This window comes from Temnothorax longispinosus, chromosome 7, assembly GCF_030848805.1.
Source record: "Temnothorax longispinosus isolate EJ_2023e chromosome 7, Tlon_JGU_v1, whole genome shotgun sequence".
Classification (NCBI taxonomy): domain Eukaryota; kingdom Metazoa; phylum Arthropoda; class Insecta; order Hymenoptera; family Formicidae; genus Temnothorax; species Temnothorax longispinosus.
This window is the reverse complement of record NC_092364.1, coordinates 412,630-426,323: the sequence shown is the minus strand read 5'-3', so window position 1 is coordinate 426,323 and position 13,694 is coordinate 412,630. Positions and strand designations below refer to the sequence as shown.

Genomic DNA, 13,694 nt, shown 5'->3' with positions numbered 1-13,694 from the left:
ATCTAAGGTATTTTTTTTTGCGAAGTTCACCATACCATTTATTTCCATAAACCTTTCGCGAGATAAATCGCAAAGGCTCGGATGCGGAACTTCAATGGTATTCAATGGTATTTATTATCCAGGATTATTAAAAGAATTGCGATAATATTGTCATCGAATAAATTTTATTTTACTAACGCGTATGACTCATCAGAATAATATATACATGACGTAAATCACAGGAGGGCGAGATGAATTTACACGCAGGATGAACAAGGCGGATGGTACAGAAAATATACATTTATTGCACGAGTGAAGTGCGACTTCCACAACGATACTCTTTAAAATCTCTCGATACCGCCGTAAACTAATTATACGTTCGTTGTATTTCGAATAAATGCTAAAAAAGAAAGAGGAGAAGATAAATATCCTTCTATTGCAACTTCGTCAACGAATAAGACAAGACATATTCTCTCTAATGTGGCACGCGTACAGAAACAGATAATCCACAGATCCGTCTCGCGATATAATAAATATAAGCTAGAAATAATATTCGCCGTCGCTCGCGAATTGCACGCTACCCGTTTTACCAACATATATAACACGCTTTATATTATACGGGCAACATATTTTGTGAGCTAACAAAATATAAATAAAAAATATATATATATATGTATATGTATGTATATATACGCCTCAGCTACAAAAGTCTATTCAGTGCATTGAAACATTCTACACACGCATACATTTTACAATATCTCAGAGCGAAAATAAACAATATAAAAAGACTAATTGTAAGACATTTTAAAAGTGTGTAAATTATTTAACATTACACATGCCCGTCAACAAGTCTGATATGAAAATTGAATATTATGTCATGTTGAGAAAATTGAGTGATTGCATATTAGCGTGTTAAATTAATTAATTTTAATCACACATGCATTCGCACACGTACAATCGTGGTGAACAGTTCTTTGAAGAAATGGCAGAAAAAAGGGCAAGCTTCTTCATTTTTGTACTTCATTCAATATCTTCCTCGCTTTCCTAGACGCGCATAAACTTTTGTGGCTGAGCGTGTGGCTAACAGAAAAACTTACGGATACTTATCTCAAGGAAACTGAGTTAATCGTCTTGAAGGAGGCTCAGCGGGTCCTCGACGATCTTCTCGGCCGTTTTCTTCAGGTCCCTGGTGACCGGTTTCTTCACGACCGTTCTTGAACTCGGCGCGATCGTCGTCGTTCTCGCTTTCGACTCCGTCGACGTGGGTGGCTGCTTGCCGAAGATATGGCCGTCATCGTCGTCGTCGTCGTCCGACGCGAACAAGGACTTAGACGACGCGACGATTTTCTTAGGAACAACTTTTTTCGTGGCAAAAAGATCAACGTCGTCGTCATCGTCGTCGCACGGCGCGTTGCCAAAGATATCTTTCAAATTCGAGCTCTTGGCTTGAGAGTCGACTTGAGATTCGTGCTTAGGCTCCGAGAACGATGCGCTATCCGATTTTTGCGAATGGCCGGACGATTCGACGAACAAACTGGAATCGTCGTCTTCCTCGTCGTCGAAAATGTTCTTTTTTCGACCGGCTGAAGCAGGATTTGATGGTTGACTGTCCACCTTCGCTTTGCTGGACGAGCTGCCGAAGAGACTGTCGTCCTCGCCGTTCGGCGCGTCGTCGTCATCGCCAAAGAGACCGATTTTCGTGTCCCGCAACGGCTTTTTCACCGTTCTCTTCAACGGCGCCGCGGAAAATAAATCGCCGCCCATGTCATCGTCCGCGAACAAATCTAAGATCTCCTTTTTCGGCTCGTTCGGCTTCTTCGCCGAGCTGCTGAAGAAGAGACTGTCATCCGGCTCAGAAAATAGCAATCCCTTACTTTTCTCTGGCGATGGTGTTTTCGTGACAAACGCGAACAACTGACTAGGATCCTTCAGTGGATCGTGGGTGCTGTCGCGCAGAGGATCGCTCGGCTCTTCGCTGGACGCTCTTCTCACCTCACCTCGCTCATCAGCCACTTCCTTATGCTTATCATCTTTTTTTTTGGTACTCTTCGACGTATCTGAGTTGGTATCGACGTCCGATCGCGCCAATTCGCTAAAATTTTGTTTATCACTTTCGTTGTTCGTCGCGTTTACATCAGTACCAATGTTGTCGACCTTTCTGATCGCGGTATCTATTAAAGGTTCGACAGCAACGGGCGTTCTGTCAGATTGCCCACCGTCGATCGGTGAGAGTATCGGTGCCCTTCCAAATAATGCATCTTCCTTCTGCGGATCTTCCGGTAAATCTGGTGGTACATCGAACAAGTCCTCCTCGTCGGTGGACGGCGACAGAAGAGTATTCTTGTTTACGCTCATCGAGCTCTCTTTGCTGATGCTACCCAGCTCGGACCTGTCATCCAAGGAAGAAGGATCGGCCGTCGAGCGCTGAACATTATCATTGGCAGTTAAGCGATCGGAAGAGCTGATCGCCGGAGCAGCAGATGGGTCTTTGCTGGACGAATAGGTGCTAGTGTGACTCTCTTCTTGAGAATTATCGTTGTCCGCGTTGTCGACCGTGTCGAAATCGATACCGCTGTGCCGCAGCGCAGATTTCCGGGCGTGTCGGCTTTGAGGGCGGCGTTTCGCTTGGATCCTCACTCGGCTCTAATAAGAAAAATGGCCACAATAAATTAAGGGAAAGACAAAATTTGAATTATTCAAAGTATCTCAAGAATATATTGTCACATCTCAAAATTAAAAACGGAATATACTTAAGAGAAAAAAATTCGATTTCAGAAAAATGTGTTAAGAGCTTACGTTTCGTCTTAATTTGTTTTCTTTGTTCTGAGAAATGTTGAATAAAATACAATATAACTCAATTAAATAAATCAATATAGTTTAGTTTGATAAGAACCTTGGACGCGGTAGTGGATAACGTTTCTACTTGAGCCAAATCATCGAAATTTATGGCCACTTCCGCGTTGCTAGCAGTGGAAATTGTCGAGTAAGAGGATTCCTTCCGCGCGCTATCTTCTGTAAAAAAAAATTTATTTATATCATCTCTTCGCTCCAATTAAAAATTTTGATTAACAAATATCCTAAACAAAATATTAATCCTCCTACGATTCGCTATAATGGACTTTATCACAATTTAAAATAATATATCTTTTGAAAATTTTATGTGATCTATACGTTGTTATGTAAATCACATCATTTATAAACTTGTCTTTCTTCGTACTTTTTAGTTGTATAAGATTGATGTATAAGATTTATCTCCATCTGACAAAGATTAATGACCAAAAGAATTAAGATGTTTGTAAACAAAAATCTTGTTAAACGGTAACTACCTGATACACTCGGAGGTGAAACGTGACCACTGATGCTCAGATCTCCGTTATCCCGGTCAACGACGTCTTCGTCCTCGTCCGTCTTATCCTCGCTTTTCCTCCACAACGGCGGTGCATCCATTGGCGAGAGTATCTTTAAGTCACCCATCTTCCCCATTAGGTTCTTTATCTTGCCGGACACCAATCGTCGAGGTACCTGTTGATTGCCATGTTCCTCGGACGGTGGTGAGATCGTCCGGATGCTCAGGGTTTTTGGCGGAGAATTCTTTTTCACTGTGCCGTCTTCCTCGACGTTGGAAGGCGTTTCCTTGACTTCAGCTTCATTCTTTTCTTCATGCACGTCGTTTCTTGCCGAGGAATCGCTTGACTCCGCGGTTGTTTTAACGTTACGATTTAAACTTGATGACTCTAACGGGCTTTCATTTTCTTCAGGAAGTTTCTGGGCCTGTTCAGCAATGTCTTTCCTGACTTCTTCTTTGGATTTCAGTCGGTCGCCTTCGTGCGACGATGTATCCTTCTTACCGAAAAGATCGTCGTAATCATCGTCCTCAAACAGAAGACTGCGGGGTCTCGCGGTTTTCGAAAATAGTCCGTCTAAATAATCTGGAGGATCGTTTCTGTCCTTCTTTTCCGTTTCGAGACTAGAGACGTTCTTGGAGACGTCGGTCTTTGGTTCCACTGCTGCATCTTTCTCTATCGAGGTCTTAGCCGACAGAAACAAATCATCCTCATCTTCGAAGAGATCAATCTTACGTTCGTTCTTTGATTTCATCGGCTTCGCGCCAAATAGATCGCCATCATCGTCATCGTCGTCAAACAAGCTGATCTTCTTTGGTTCCATCCTCGTGTTTTGTGAATTATCTAACGAGGATTTGAATTGTTTTTTTTTTTTAAATCAAGCACATTCTTCAAATTTTTTAAATTTTAAAGCGTAATATTTACGGAAAAACATGTAATTATAAAATTTTTTTATTTCTAAATTTTCTAACAAACATTCACAAGGTCCTTCGTATCCTCGAATTAAAATAAAACAGTCTTTTACTACTTTTATGTAAAAATACAGCGTTTTGTGCATGTGCTCAACTTACCCTTGTTGCTCTTCGGCGCTACCGAGTCCAGGTCATTCGGGGCCGCCTCCCTCGAGCTCGGTTTCGATGCCACCCCAAATATATCGACGTCCGGAGCGTCCTTGCCGCCGAATATATCCACGTCGTCGTCGAACAAGCCGCCACTTTTCGGAGCTGGCTTTGTCCGGTCGCTCGAAGACGCCGTGGCGTGGAAATCCGTACTCTTCTGCGATCTGGAGCCGGAGCTCGCGGCGGAGAAGAGTTCGTCGCCAGAATCGGAGTCGTCGAAGAGCGACGAGACTTTCGACTTGCCCGCTCGCTTCGAGTCCGATTTGCTGGGCAACGGCGGCGGTCCGAACAGGTCGTCGTTATCGAATACGTCGTCCTGTAACAACACCGACGAAATATCCTGTGGCTCCTGTCCCGATTGCTGTTGCTGTTGCTGCTGCTGCTGCTGCTGTTGCTGGTTGTCACTGTTAGCGTTCGCTGAATTGACGTTGGCGGGATGATGCGTTCGCGCCGCGAACAGACTATCACTGGTAACACGCTCGCGATAGATATCCTCGGACTTGAGCCTCGTCGAGGACATCGCCGGCTGGAAGTTCACCCTGAAAAAAAAGGCTACTGAGTATTCTTATTTTATAAGCTGAGCGATGAATAATACTACTCGTCTCTCTCTCTCTCTCAATCAAAACCAGAAATAAATAGCACGTATATGTATAAAAATAATATATATTTTATTTTATTCCTTCTATAATTCTTTTTCCATCAGGCGCTAATAAAAGTGACGGGTTTCTTTTACAAAGTAATATTTAATTCGTTTCATTCTGTCCACTTATTGAAAAATGAGGAAAATAAATAGCCATTTAGCTTCAGCGACTTTTCGACTGTCATTCGATACATATTCCTTATGTCATGAACACTCATGAATAGAGCATTCGAGCTAATGAAAATTTCTATTTGCTCAAACATTTTTTAATCTGAACTCCAGCGCTGAGCGATAAATAATCCACAATCTTGAAACTTGCTTGATATTATGCGTCTGATACGCTGTAATTGACAAAAAGCTAAGAGCGCTTCTGATGGGTGGCTTTATCGCGGAGTAACTCGTGTTTTACTTTTTAGCACAATCTTTTTTACGCGCGCGTGGGTTAACGATTTATAAATCTCTCCGCTCTCTTGATTTCCATTATCACTCCCTCGACGAGATTACAGGTGAAGAGGCAATTAGTATATATACGTCTATGACCTTTTGAGATTATCAATCTTAATAGGCTCCTTAATAGGTTCCTTAATAGGCATCTTAATGCAGAAGAAAGAGAACTATTTCTCAGTTCAACCTAGCACTCAATTCTTCCGTGAAACGGAACAGGAGATATAAAAATAGATATAAGAAATTCGGTGGAGCAGTCGTGGGGTAGTGCTAGGCGTGAGAACAAAGGATCCCGAGATATAAAAAATTCCTGCCGTTTCGTTTCATTTCCGTCGAAAAAAAATCAAAATCGCTACGACAAATAAACGCCTTATCATTGTCTTTTTAAACCATTCTGTCAAAGTGTCAAGGTGAGCCAAATCTCAATCGAGACGTTCAATTAGCTAAAACTGAAAAAATGTTTTCCATCAGGGCACGTTTCGCACATAGGTACATAAAACATACAGAGAACTGAATACTAAATTCAGCAAAATTTCGCAAAAGACACAAATATAATTAATAATTAATGCATCGTGTGAAGTAAAATGGGATAATTGCACTATGTTCAACGATGCTGAAAAGAGGTCATAAGAGGTCGTGTTTAATTTAATGTCGGCGAGCCTAATGCTAACTTGATCCTTGTTCTTTAAATTGTTATCTTTGTTGCGTACGGAAATTTTATCCTAAAATTTCGACGACGCACGTTGGAATTTTTGAACGGTTTAGACGACGCTCGCTAGCTCGGAATTCCGAGCGAACGCTCAGGTCAATACAAATATTTGGTTTATCCTACGGTCATCGGACGGCCGTTGATGGGCTGAGACTGAGATGGGCCCAAAACTACGTTTCTAGAAACTTCTACTAGAAAACCTCTTCCCTTAAGACGCGTAGGAAGTGATGAAAATCTCGCGCGGGGGGTTCTGGCCATTTCGGGTATAAAAAGGGCGGAAAACGTCGCAGAGCGACACTTATAGTTTTAGACCTCTGACACACGTAGTTTTTAGACTTCGGGTCTGTTATTTCATTCTCGATCATTTTTCTAACTATTCAACTCCAGACAGAAAGAAGGAGAAACGGTATATAAAAGGTGATTTTTCGAAATTTTAATATCGTCTTTTCTTCCTAGTGACTCCCTAAGCAAGAAAGCAAGATGAAGAGTTACATCTGCGCGATTTTGCTGTTGATCTGCGGCGGGATGGGTTACTCTGCGACGCAAGTACGAGGTATGTTGCATAATTCTCCGATTATGAGATTATCGCTGAGGAAAAGACATTGTTACGTCCGGACACTGTAAAACAAATGTGTGTAGAATAATTTAGCCAATTTATAAACGACACGATATTGCCATTAGTACTTTCTCAAAAGACTTGCTACGTGAGAGATTATCGTACACGTGCAGATTCATTGGCAGATTTGCAAATTAAACGACTAGGATCATTCCGAAACCAATGTAGCTTATTACCTAATAATAACGCGAAAATAAATAAAAACTTTCAAATAATATTTTTCGGACAGTACTTTCGAATTTTACCACACAGATATGCCTTTAGGTGGCTGCCTTTTTGGAAAACAAGTGGTCAGTGTGGGTAAACACACGGCTGCCCCATGCATGGAGTTGATTTGTGACACATACGGTCAAGTAACTATGGCCCCGTAAGTCAAAGCATCGTATAATTATATATCTGACTTAACTTAACTAGATATAAGATTTCACGTATCTCGGAAAATTATATTTAAAAAATAAAAAAAAAATTTCGTCTTTCACGTAAATGACGGCTTTTGATGCCTAATCTTGTAATCGAGAAAACTGGCTGGTACACAACGATCTTTTGATTATACCGATCCTCGCTTTAATGCAAATTAATTAATCTTCACGGGACGTAAGCAATGACAATAATATGTGATTAGACACCTAAATTATAAATTAACAAAGAAAAATGTGCTTAATTTATGCAAGGAACAATAGATTTTTCGGGTGATGCTGAAGCTTAATTTACCGAACTTTCAAATTCGTAAACGGTTACAAGAAAAAAAATTAGAGAAAAAACTTTAGAAATTAAAACAAATTAGTTTCAGTATATTTTGACTCTGTGTCTCAGAAAAAGTACATGATTTCTAAGACATGATTTATTTGCTAATAAACTTGTAAAGTTAACGGCTTTAAATGAAATATATCGCGAAAAAACATTTTATAATGAAAAAATCTCATATTATTTCACATTTTTGATTGATATATTTTAAATAATTAACAGCACACTCGGCACACTCCGTATTTCGCAATGGAATTTGCACAATTGCAAGATTCCATCGCGTTTTCAATCGCTAATGTAAATTTTCTATCAAATCTCTCTTTCGTAATCTAATTTTATTCAATTTCTTTCCAGATGCCCGTCAATGGCGTGTAATCCCGGGCAGGAAGCTACTGGTATGATGCCTGAAAGACCAGGCAAACCTTTTCCAGATTGCTGTGCACAACCGATTTGTAAGGGTAGACATTATCCCGAAGTTGCTGATTTACCATACTTTTTGCCACAGATGGAATCCGAGTAACGGGCCATTCTCTACCTCTACTTATTAGCTAATAATATCGCGGAAATAAATAAAAACTTTCGAATCATATTTTTCGGACAGATAAGGAAATATTGCCAGAAATAAATCTTTCCTGTCATAATTCGTCAGAATATTCTACCTCTCCACTTCCCTATCGTTTATCGAGACTGGATAAAGAATTTATTCGTCTTTCGCGCGATAACGTGCAACCGAGTTTATTCGGATACGTATTCTCTGTAGCTCACTATGCTTAGTTCACATTTCCGTTGTACAAAAACACAAAAACCACTTCCCTCTCGAGCAATCTTCACTTTTCCGTAAATTTCAAGCCGAATGAAGAAGCATTACTGCCTCCGGCACGATCCGGCACGGCATTAAATGTGAGTAAACGCCGCTTTCGCTCGAATCTATTCACCTGACCGATTTTCATTGCCTTACAATTCTTGCTTGCTTACCATTCATTTCTCGGAGTCAGCGGAAAACTACAGTATCCTTTCAAGAAAGCGAGTAAACTTTTGGCACGAATTTAATCAAAGCACAACTTGCGCCGTTCGCATTTTCTATTTGTTTTCCATTCGTCGAAGTTCGAAGAATAGTCTGCAACAATCCCCGATAAGATCCAATAGTTTGCAACTAAATTTTTTTATTTTAATCACTTCATACCGAATCACTCACAATTCTTGCGTGTCCGATCGTCACTTCTTGACAAGCTAGAGCCAACAACGACAGGCAGCAGGCAATACATTCGGCCGTGTTGTAGAGAGGCTCGCCTTGAACTAGCCAGTCCAGCCATGGTATTTACACGAGTACTACGTCGTCATAGCGCGCGTAATGGGCAAGGCGAATGACTAATGTTTGGATCATCAATTTAATGACACCATAAGTATTTGGCACACGTATGCTGAAAGAGAGCGGTGCGTGCGCTGGTATCCACGTTTACGGAATAAGAAATTAACTTTCCTTTTTTTTTCTCTCTCTTTAATGCGCTAACTATCTCTCTAAATGATTCTCGGGCGCAGTTAGCGCAGAGAAACGACACTTATGATTCTCATTTGCATTCTGGATGCAGCGTTAGCTCATCCAGCGAGTGAGTACGCAATAAAGCCACGCTTCTTCTCTTTGTTTATGTGCTGACCTCGGGAAACGTCGGTATCGTGTGTCATCGGATCGTTTCCACTCGCGGAATGTAACTTACCAACCTGAGAGTCATTCATTTTAAGCAGTTAATGTCTACGTTTAATGCGCGCGACTGTTGTCTCCTTATACATTCAATATCTAAGTATTCAAGTGAATTCTACGTTTTTATATAAAATCTAATAGCTTAGCGCAAATATTACCGCTTTAAAATACATGCTAGCGACGAAATATTATGATTGTCTAAAATAAAGGAAGCGATAGGGATCTTAACATATTCAGCATAATTTTAGCGACTGGGATATGTATCTATTCAATTGTAGAATGCCCTAGTTAATCTGAAAAGAAATTAAATTAACAAAAAAGAACAATGACTTACCACAAACCGGATCCAGTGTTATCAATGCTCGGCGGCTGCATCGATATCCCGCTGCTGTTGGTGGCGGTCCCGATTGTAGATATATTATCCGCGAGATTCTGCGAACTGCGATTCGTGACTGCGGACGTTGACTCAATGTTGCTTCTCGTCGCGCTATCAAAATTTCCTGGCGCGTCACTGTCAGATTCAGACGACTCTTGTCGTCGCTGCATTATCCGGCTGGACAGTTTGCTCTCGATGTCCGACGTCAAAACGTTGCCGAGTATCCACTCGCCTCCAACAGGTTTCTGCAATTTATAATTTATTTTAGCCTTTATTCCTCAGAAATAGAGATTTTGTCCTGTATTATATTTAATAAAATACTATAATTATAATAAATCATAAGAATAAGATAACAGTATTGTTCTATCTTCATATTCAAACCAGTTTAATAATAAGTTTCGTTACTTATCGCAAAAGATCAGTATTATATAATATGAACGTCTAAATTATTAAATAAAAATATGCATGCAATGTTAGGAATTATATTTGAGTGAAATTAATTCAGTTAGCAATAAGAGAGCAAATGTACTGACTGAACATTCGTCAAATTTGACTGTATAAAAAATTATCGAGGCAGCTTACCTTTTTACTTGGTTCCTGAGTCGTATTTATAGACGATGGCACACTCGCAGGTGTGTGAGATTGCTTCTTGGAGTTGCCGAACAGATCTGCATCATCGTTCTCGTCGTCGCTGAACAGGCTTGTGGCGTTGATGTTGGATTCTGGTGTGCTCGTGGCGACGTTACCCGTGGCGATGTTGGTAGTTATAACTTCCAAGAATCTCTTCGGCACGTCGTCCACATTCGCGGGATGGGCGTTATCGCTCGCGGGAGGTTCTTTCGTGCGTTTTTTAACGACATTCTTCGACGAAAAGATGTCATCCGAATCTTCCTCTGAATCGGCATCGGCGAATAGATCGTCGATCGCTGACTTTGGCTTTGTCGCTAAAAATACGGTTGAATTAGATAAGATAAATCTATTGTGAAACAAGAACGCAAGTATAAAAATACTTACAAACTATACTAATCGGCGGCGGCACGTCTATACTGGCCGGTATAATATTACTATTCTTGTAAGATTTGATCGGCTTCTCCTTCCACAAATTTGCAGACACCTGATCTTCGAAGAGACCCTTTTTATCACTAAACAAATTATCAGAACCGTTGAACACATCCTCATCCTTCTCGGACGCAAACAGATCATCTGAGAAAAATTAACGGTCAACAAACCTCGCGAATATTTTATTTGCAACTTATATTTTTGTGATAAAAGTGTTAACTGCATACCTTTAAGTCGATTAATCGACGATTCACTGGTTTCATCCACAGCAGCAGGTTTCTGCGCTTGGCGAACGGTGCCTAATCGTTTGGCTAACTCTTCTGCAAAATTAGGCGTCGTTTCATTCGACGCCTGCAAGAGAAAAAGAGACTAATTACTTCATCTTTGAAATATAAAGTTTTATCTTTAAAAATCATCAAATCTCGACATTAAATATCAGATATCGTGAAGTTTACAAGATTAATTACCTTTGATACATTGTTAGGTGTGGCAGACTCCGAAGCAGAATTTATATTATTCTGAGATAAAATATCCGCCTTATTATTCCCATAAGATATGTTATTGCTGTGATCATTATAGTTATCCGAATCGCTGGAAGAGGACGACAATCTCGCTATATTTATCTCCGGATTATGTCGGCTGTTAAACACCTTTCGCGTATCCGCGTCCTCCTTCTCACTTTCCGATTCCTCCCTCTCTTCATCGGCTTGTTCGGATTCGCTGCTGCTGCTCTCCAAACCTATCTTATTCGAAGCTACCCACTTATCGGAGCCGATAACGTACGGCAAGGGCCGATCTTGATATGGATCATTGGGTCCCACAATGACACTGTAAACCAATTGAATTTTAGCACGAAATAAATGGTCTAGAATGGCGACAAGAATAAAGACACTACCTGAATACCACCGCATCACCCTCATCTTCTTCCTCACTGTCGCTGCAAGCCACGTCCATTACTTTGTACTTTTCATCCATTATGTTTAAACCTTGTTTAACGCTCTCGCTTATGCTGGCCAAAAGATTCTCCGGTGCCGAATCCTGAGTCTTCGCATTCTAAGATAATATAAAAATGTATTTCATCTCCAAATATTGAAAGACATGGATTCAACAAAAATATTTGTTAAAAATGAAATATATTATTATATAGAAAAACGTTAATTCTCTTAAAAACAAGTGCTTACTTCCTGCTTTTCCTCAGAACTCTTTTTAATCTCTATATCATCTTCCTGCACACGGCTTTCAATAAATTGGGTATTGGCCAAAGCCAAGGATGTGTTAGTAACATTATCCACCAGTATCCCGGTTTCTTTTAATTGCGTCGTTAATGTATCCAGAGCAGCTTGAGTCTTGTTAGCTTTGGACACCAGGTTCTAGAATTTTACACGAAATCAAAGTGCAACACACTGCCAAATATGAATGTATGTTCTTAAACTTTTACTTTAGCAATGTTTGAATTTTTATTAGTGCCAAGTCTTACTAAATTAATTTCTTCTGATATCTTGTCAATTTCCGAGAATTTAAAATTTTACGGATTAAGTTTTTAAACTTTCAATTTCAGCAATTCTTGATTTTTTATTAATACTATCTCTTACTTAATTACATTCTCCTGATACTTAGTAAATTTTTGAGAATTTATACGTGCGTTAGTAATTAATGTTTAATCATTCACGCAGATAATTCAGATAAGCTGTTGACCGACGATCGAAAACAAATAACAAGTGACTTTACTGACCTAGTTATCAACGTTAAAAAATGTCAATAAATTTTGATTTTGAAAAATCGACAAAGTATCAGGAGAGAATATAATCAAGCAAGAGGTGGTATTTACAGAAGTGGCACAACGTGCTACAACTATCTTCTCCTCCGTCCAATCTTACATTCGGCAAAGCGACAGATCATACTTCGGAAAATTGTTGAAGATGTTTGAGAAGTCCGGCATCACCCGCTAGACTCCACTCTCTCCTCTTCTTCCTCATCTCTTCGGTGGTCCACGGATGATCCCATGATTTGTCTATACCATCTGGAACATCCTAAAAAATAAAATAGTCAATCTAAAAGACCGCTCATCTGCTTATTCGATGTTAGGACTACAGACCTCCCATACTTATGCGTTAATATAAACTCAAAGTTGGAGTAGAAAAAAAAATTTTCAAAACAACGAACGCGGTTTAACGTAGCTGCGTGACCGCCGTGACCGGACTCGCCGGACCGACCGCGACTACTTGCAATCTGAATATTCTGAATACAACTTCGAAAGAAAGTCGTTTTATTGCGTTCCCATTATTCACACCTGCTAACCCATTGCTAACCTAAGTGCTGAGCGAATGTCAGAACTGCCGCGTGTCGCACTTACCATGTCGATTGTCCGCGTCCAAGTAACACGGCAGAAGAACGGCAAGAAACTTTCCCTCTCGCGATCACATTTAAAGCGGGTCGAGAGACCGTAACCTGATCGCAAAAACGCAACGAGAGACGTGAGAGAAAGAACGTAGCGAAACGCGCGCCGAGCAGGGCGAGCACTGGCACTAGTGGCACTGGCGAGCAGCGAGCTGCACTCCGCGAGTGGATTATTTTCCGACTCCAACTCCAATGTCTCCAACCTCCAACTCCGATATCTTTTGCCTTTTGCTGTTACCCTTTTTGCGCTCAAAGTGAAATAGATGTACAGGCAGGTATAGGTTAGACGGTGCGAAAGAGAGAGAAGGAAAGATAAAAAGTGCAGAAAGTTCAGCTACAAAGAACATTCTGCCAAGTGGCAGAGCTGATGCCTGAAAAATAAAGAGGAAAAGAGAAACGTCAATTATTTATTTAATCTACAATCCCCTTGCAGGCAGTTGCAGGATGCAAGTCGTCGACAGTCGTCGAGATTGTAGATTGTACAGTTGAAGGAGGGAGGCGAGAGGAATTTTGTTCCGCGTTTCCCGAACGTCGATGGCGCATGGCGGAAGAGGAACGAGCGGAAGTGG

General features: G+C 40.6%; 2 protein-coding genes across 4 annotated transcripts; one reads left to right on the top strand and one right to left on the bottom strand.

The window, feature by feature from the left end:
* Positions 1–147: 147 nt before the first annotated feature.
* Positions 148–13,678, bottom strand: Nclb (no child left behind). 3 transcript variants are annotated; one of them, XM_071784472.1, is made up of 13 exons: positions 13,082–13,678; positions 12,630–12,758; positions 11,910–12,098; positions 11,624–11,781; positions 11,196–11,556; positions 10,956–11,079; positions 10,684–10,872; positions 10,252–10,613; positions 9,628–9,914; positions 4,394–4,980; positions 3,306–4,166; positions 2,873–2,991; positions 148–2,622 (listed from the first exon to the last, which is right to left on the bottom strand). In XM_071784472.1, exons 1-13 carry the CDS (start codon positions 13,082–13,084, stop codon positions 1,102–1,104), a joined length of 4,890 nt encoding a protein of 1,629 aa, XP_071640573.1. In that variant the 5' UTR covers positions 13,085–13,678; the 3' UTR covers positions 148–1,101. The 3 variants fall into 3 exon arrangements, with proteins under 3 accessions (XP_071640573.1, XP_071640574.1, XP_071640575.1); XM_071784473.1 differs by having other exon boundaries at positions 2,873–2,988; XM_071784474.1 differs by lacking the exon at positions 13,082–13,678 and having other exon boundaries at positions 12,606–12,746.
* On the top strand, positions 4,987–8,373 carry LOC139816770 (uncharacterized). The gene is made up of 4 exons (XM_071784504.1): positions 4,987–5,935; positions 6,691–6,787; positions 7,115–7,217; positions 7,949–8,373. The coding sequence occupies exons 2-4, from the start codon at positions 6,715–6,717 to the stop codon at positions 8,112–8,114; spliced, it is 342 nt and encodes a 113-aa protein (XP_071640605.1). The 5' UTR covers positions 4,987–5,935; positions 6,691–6,714; the 3' UTR covers positions 8,115–8,373.
* Positions 13,679–13,694: the final 16 nt, after the last annotated feature.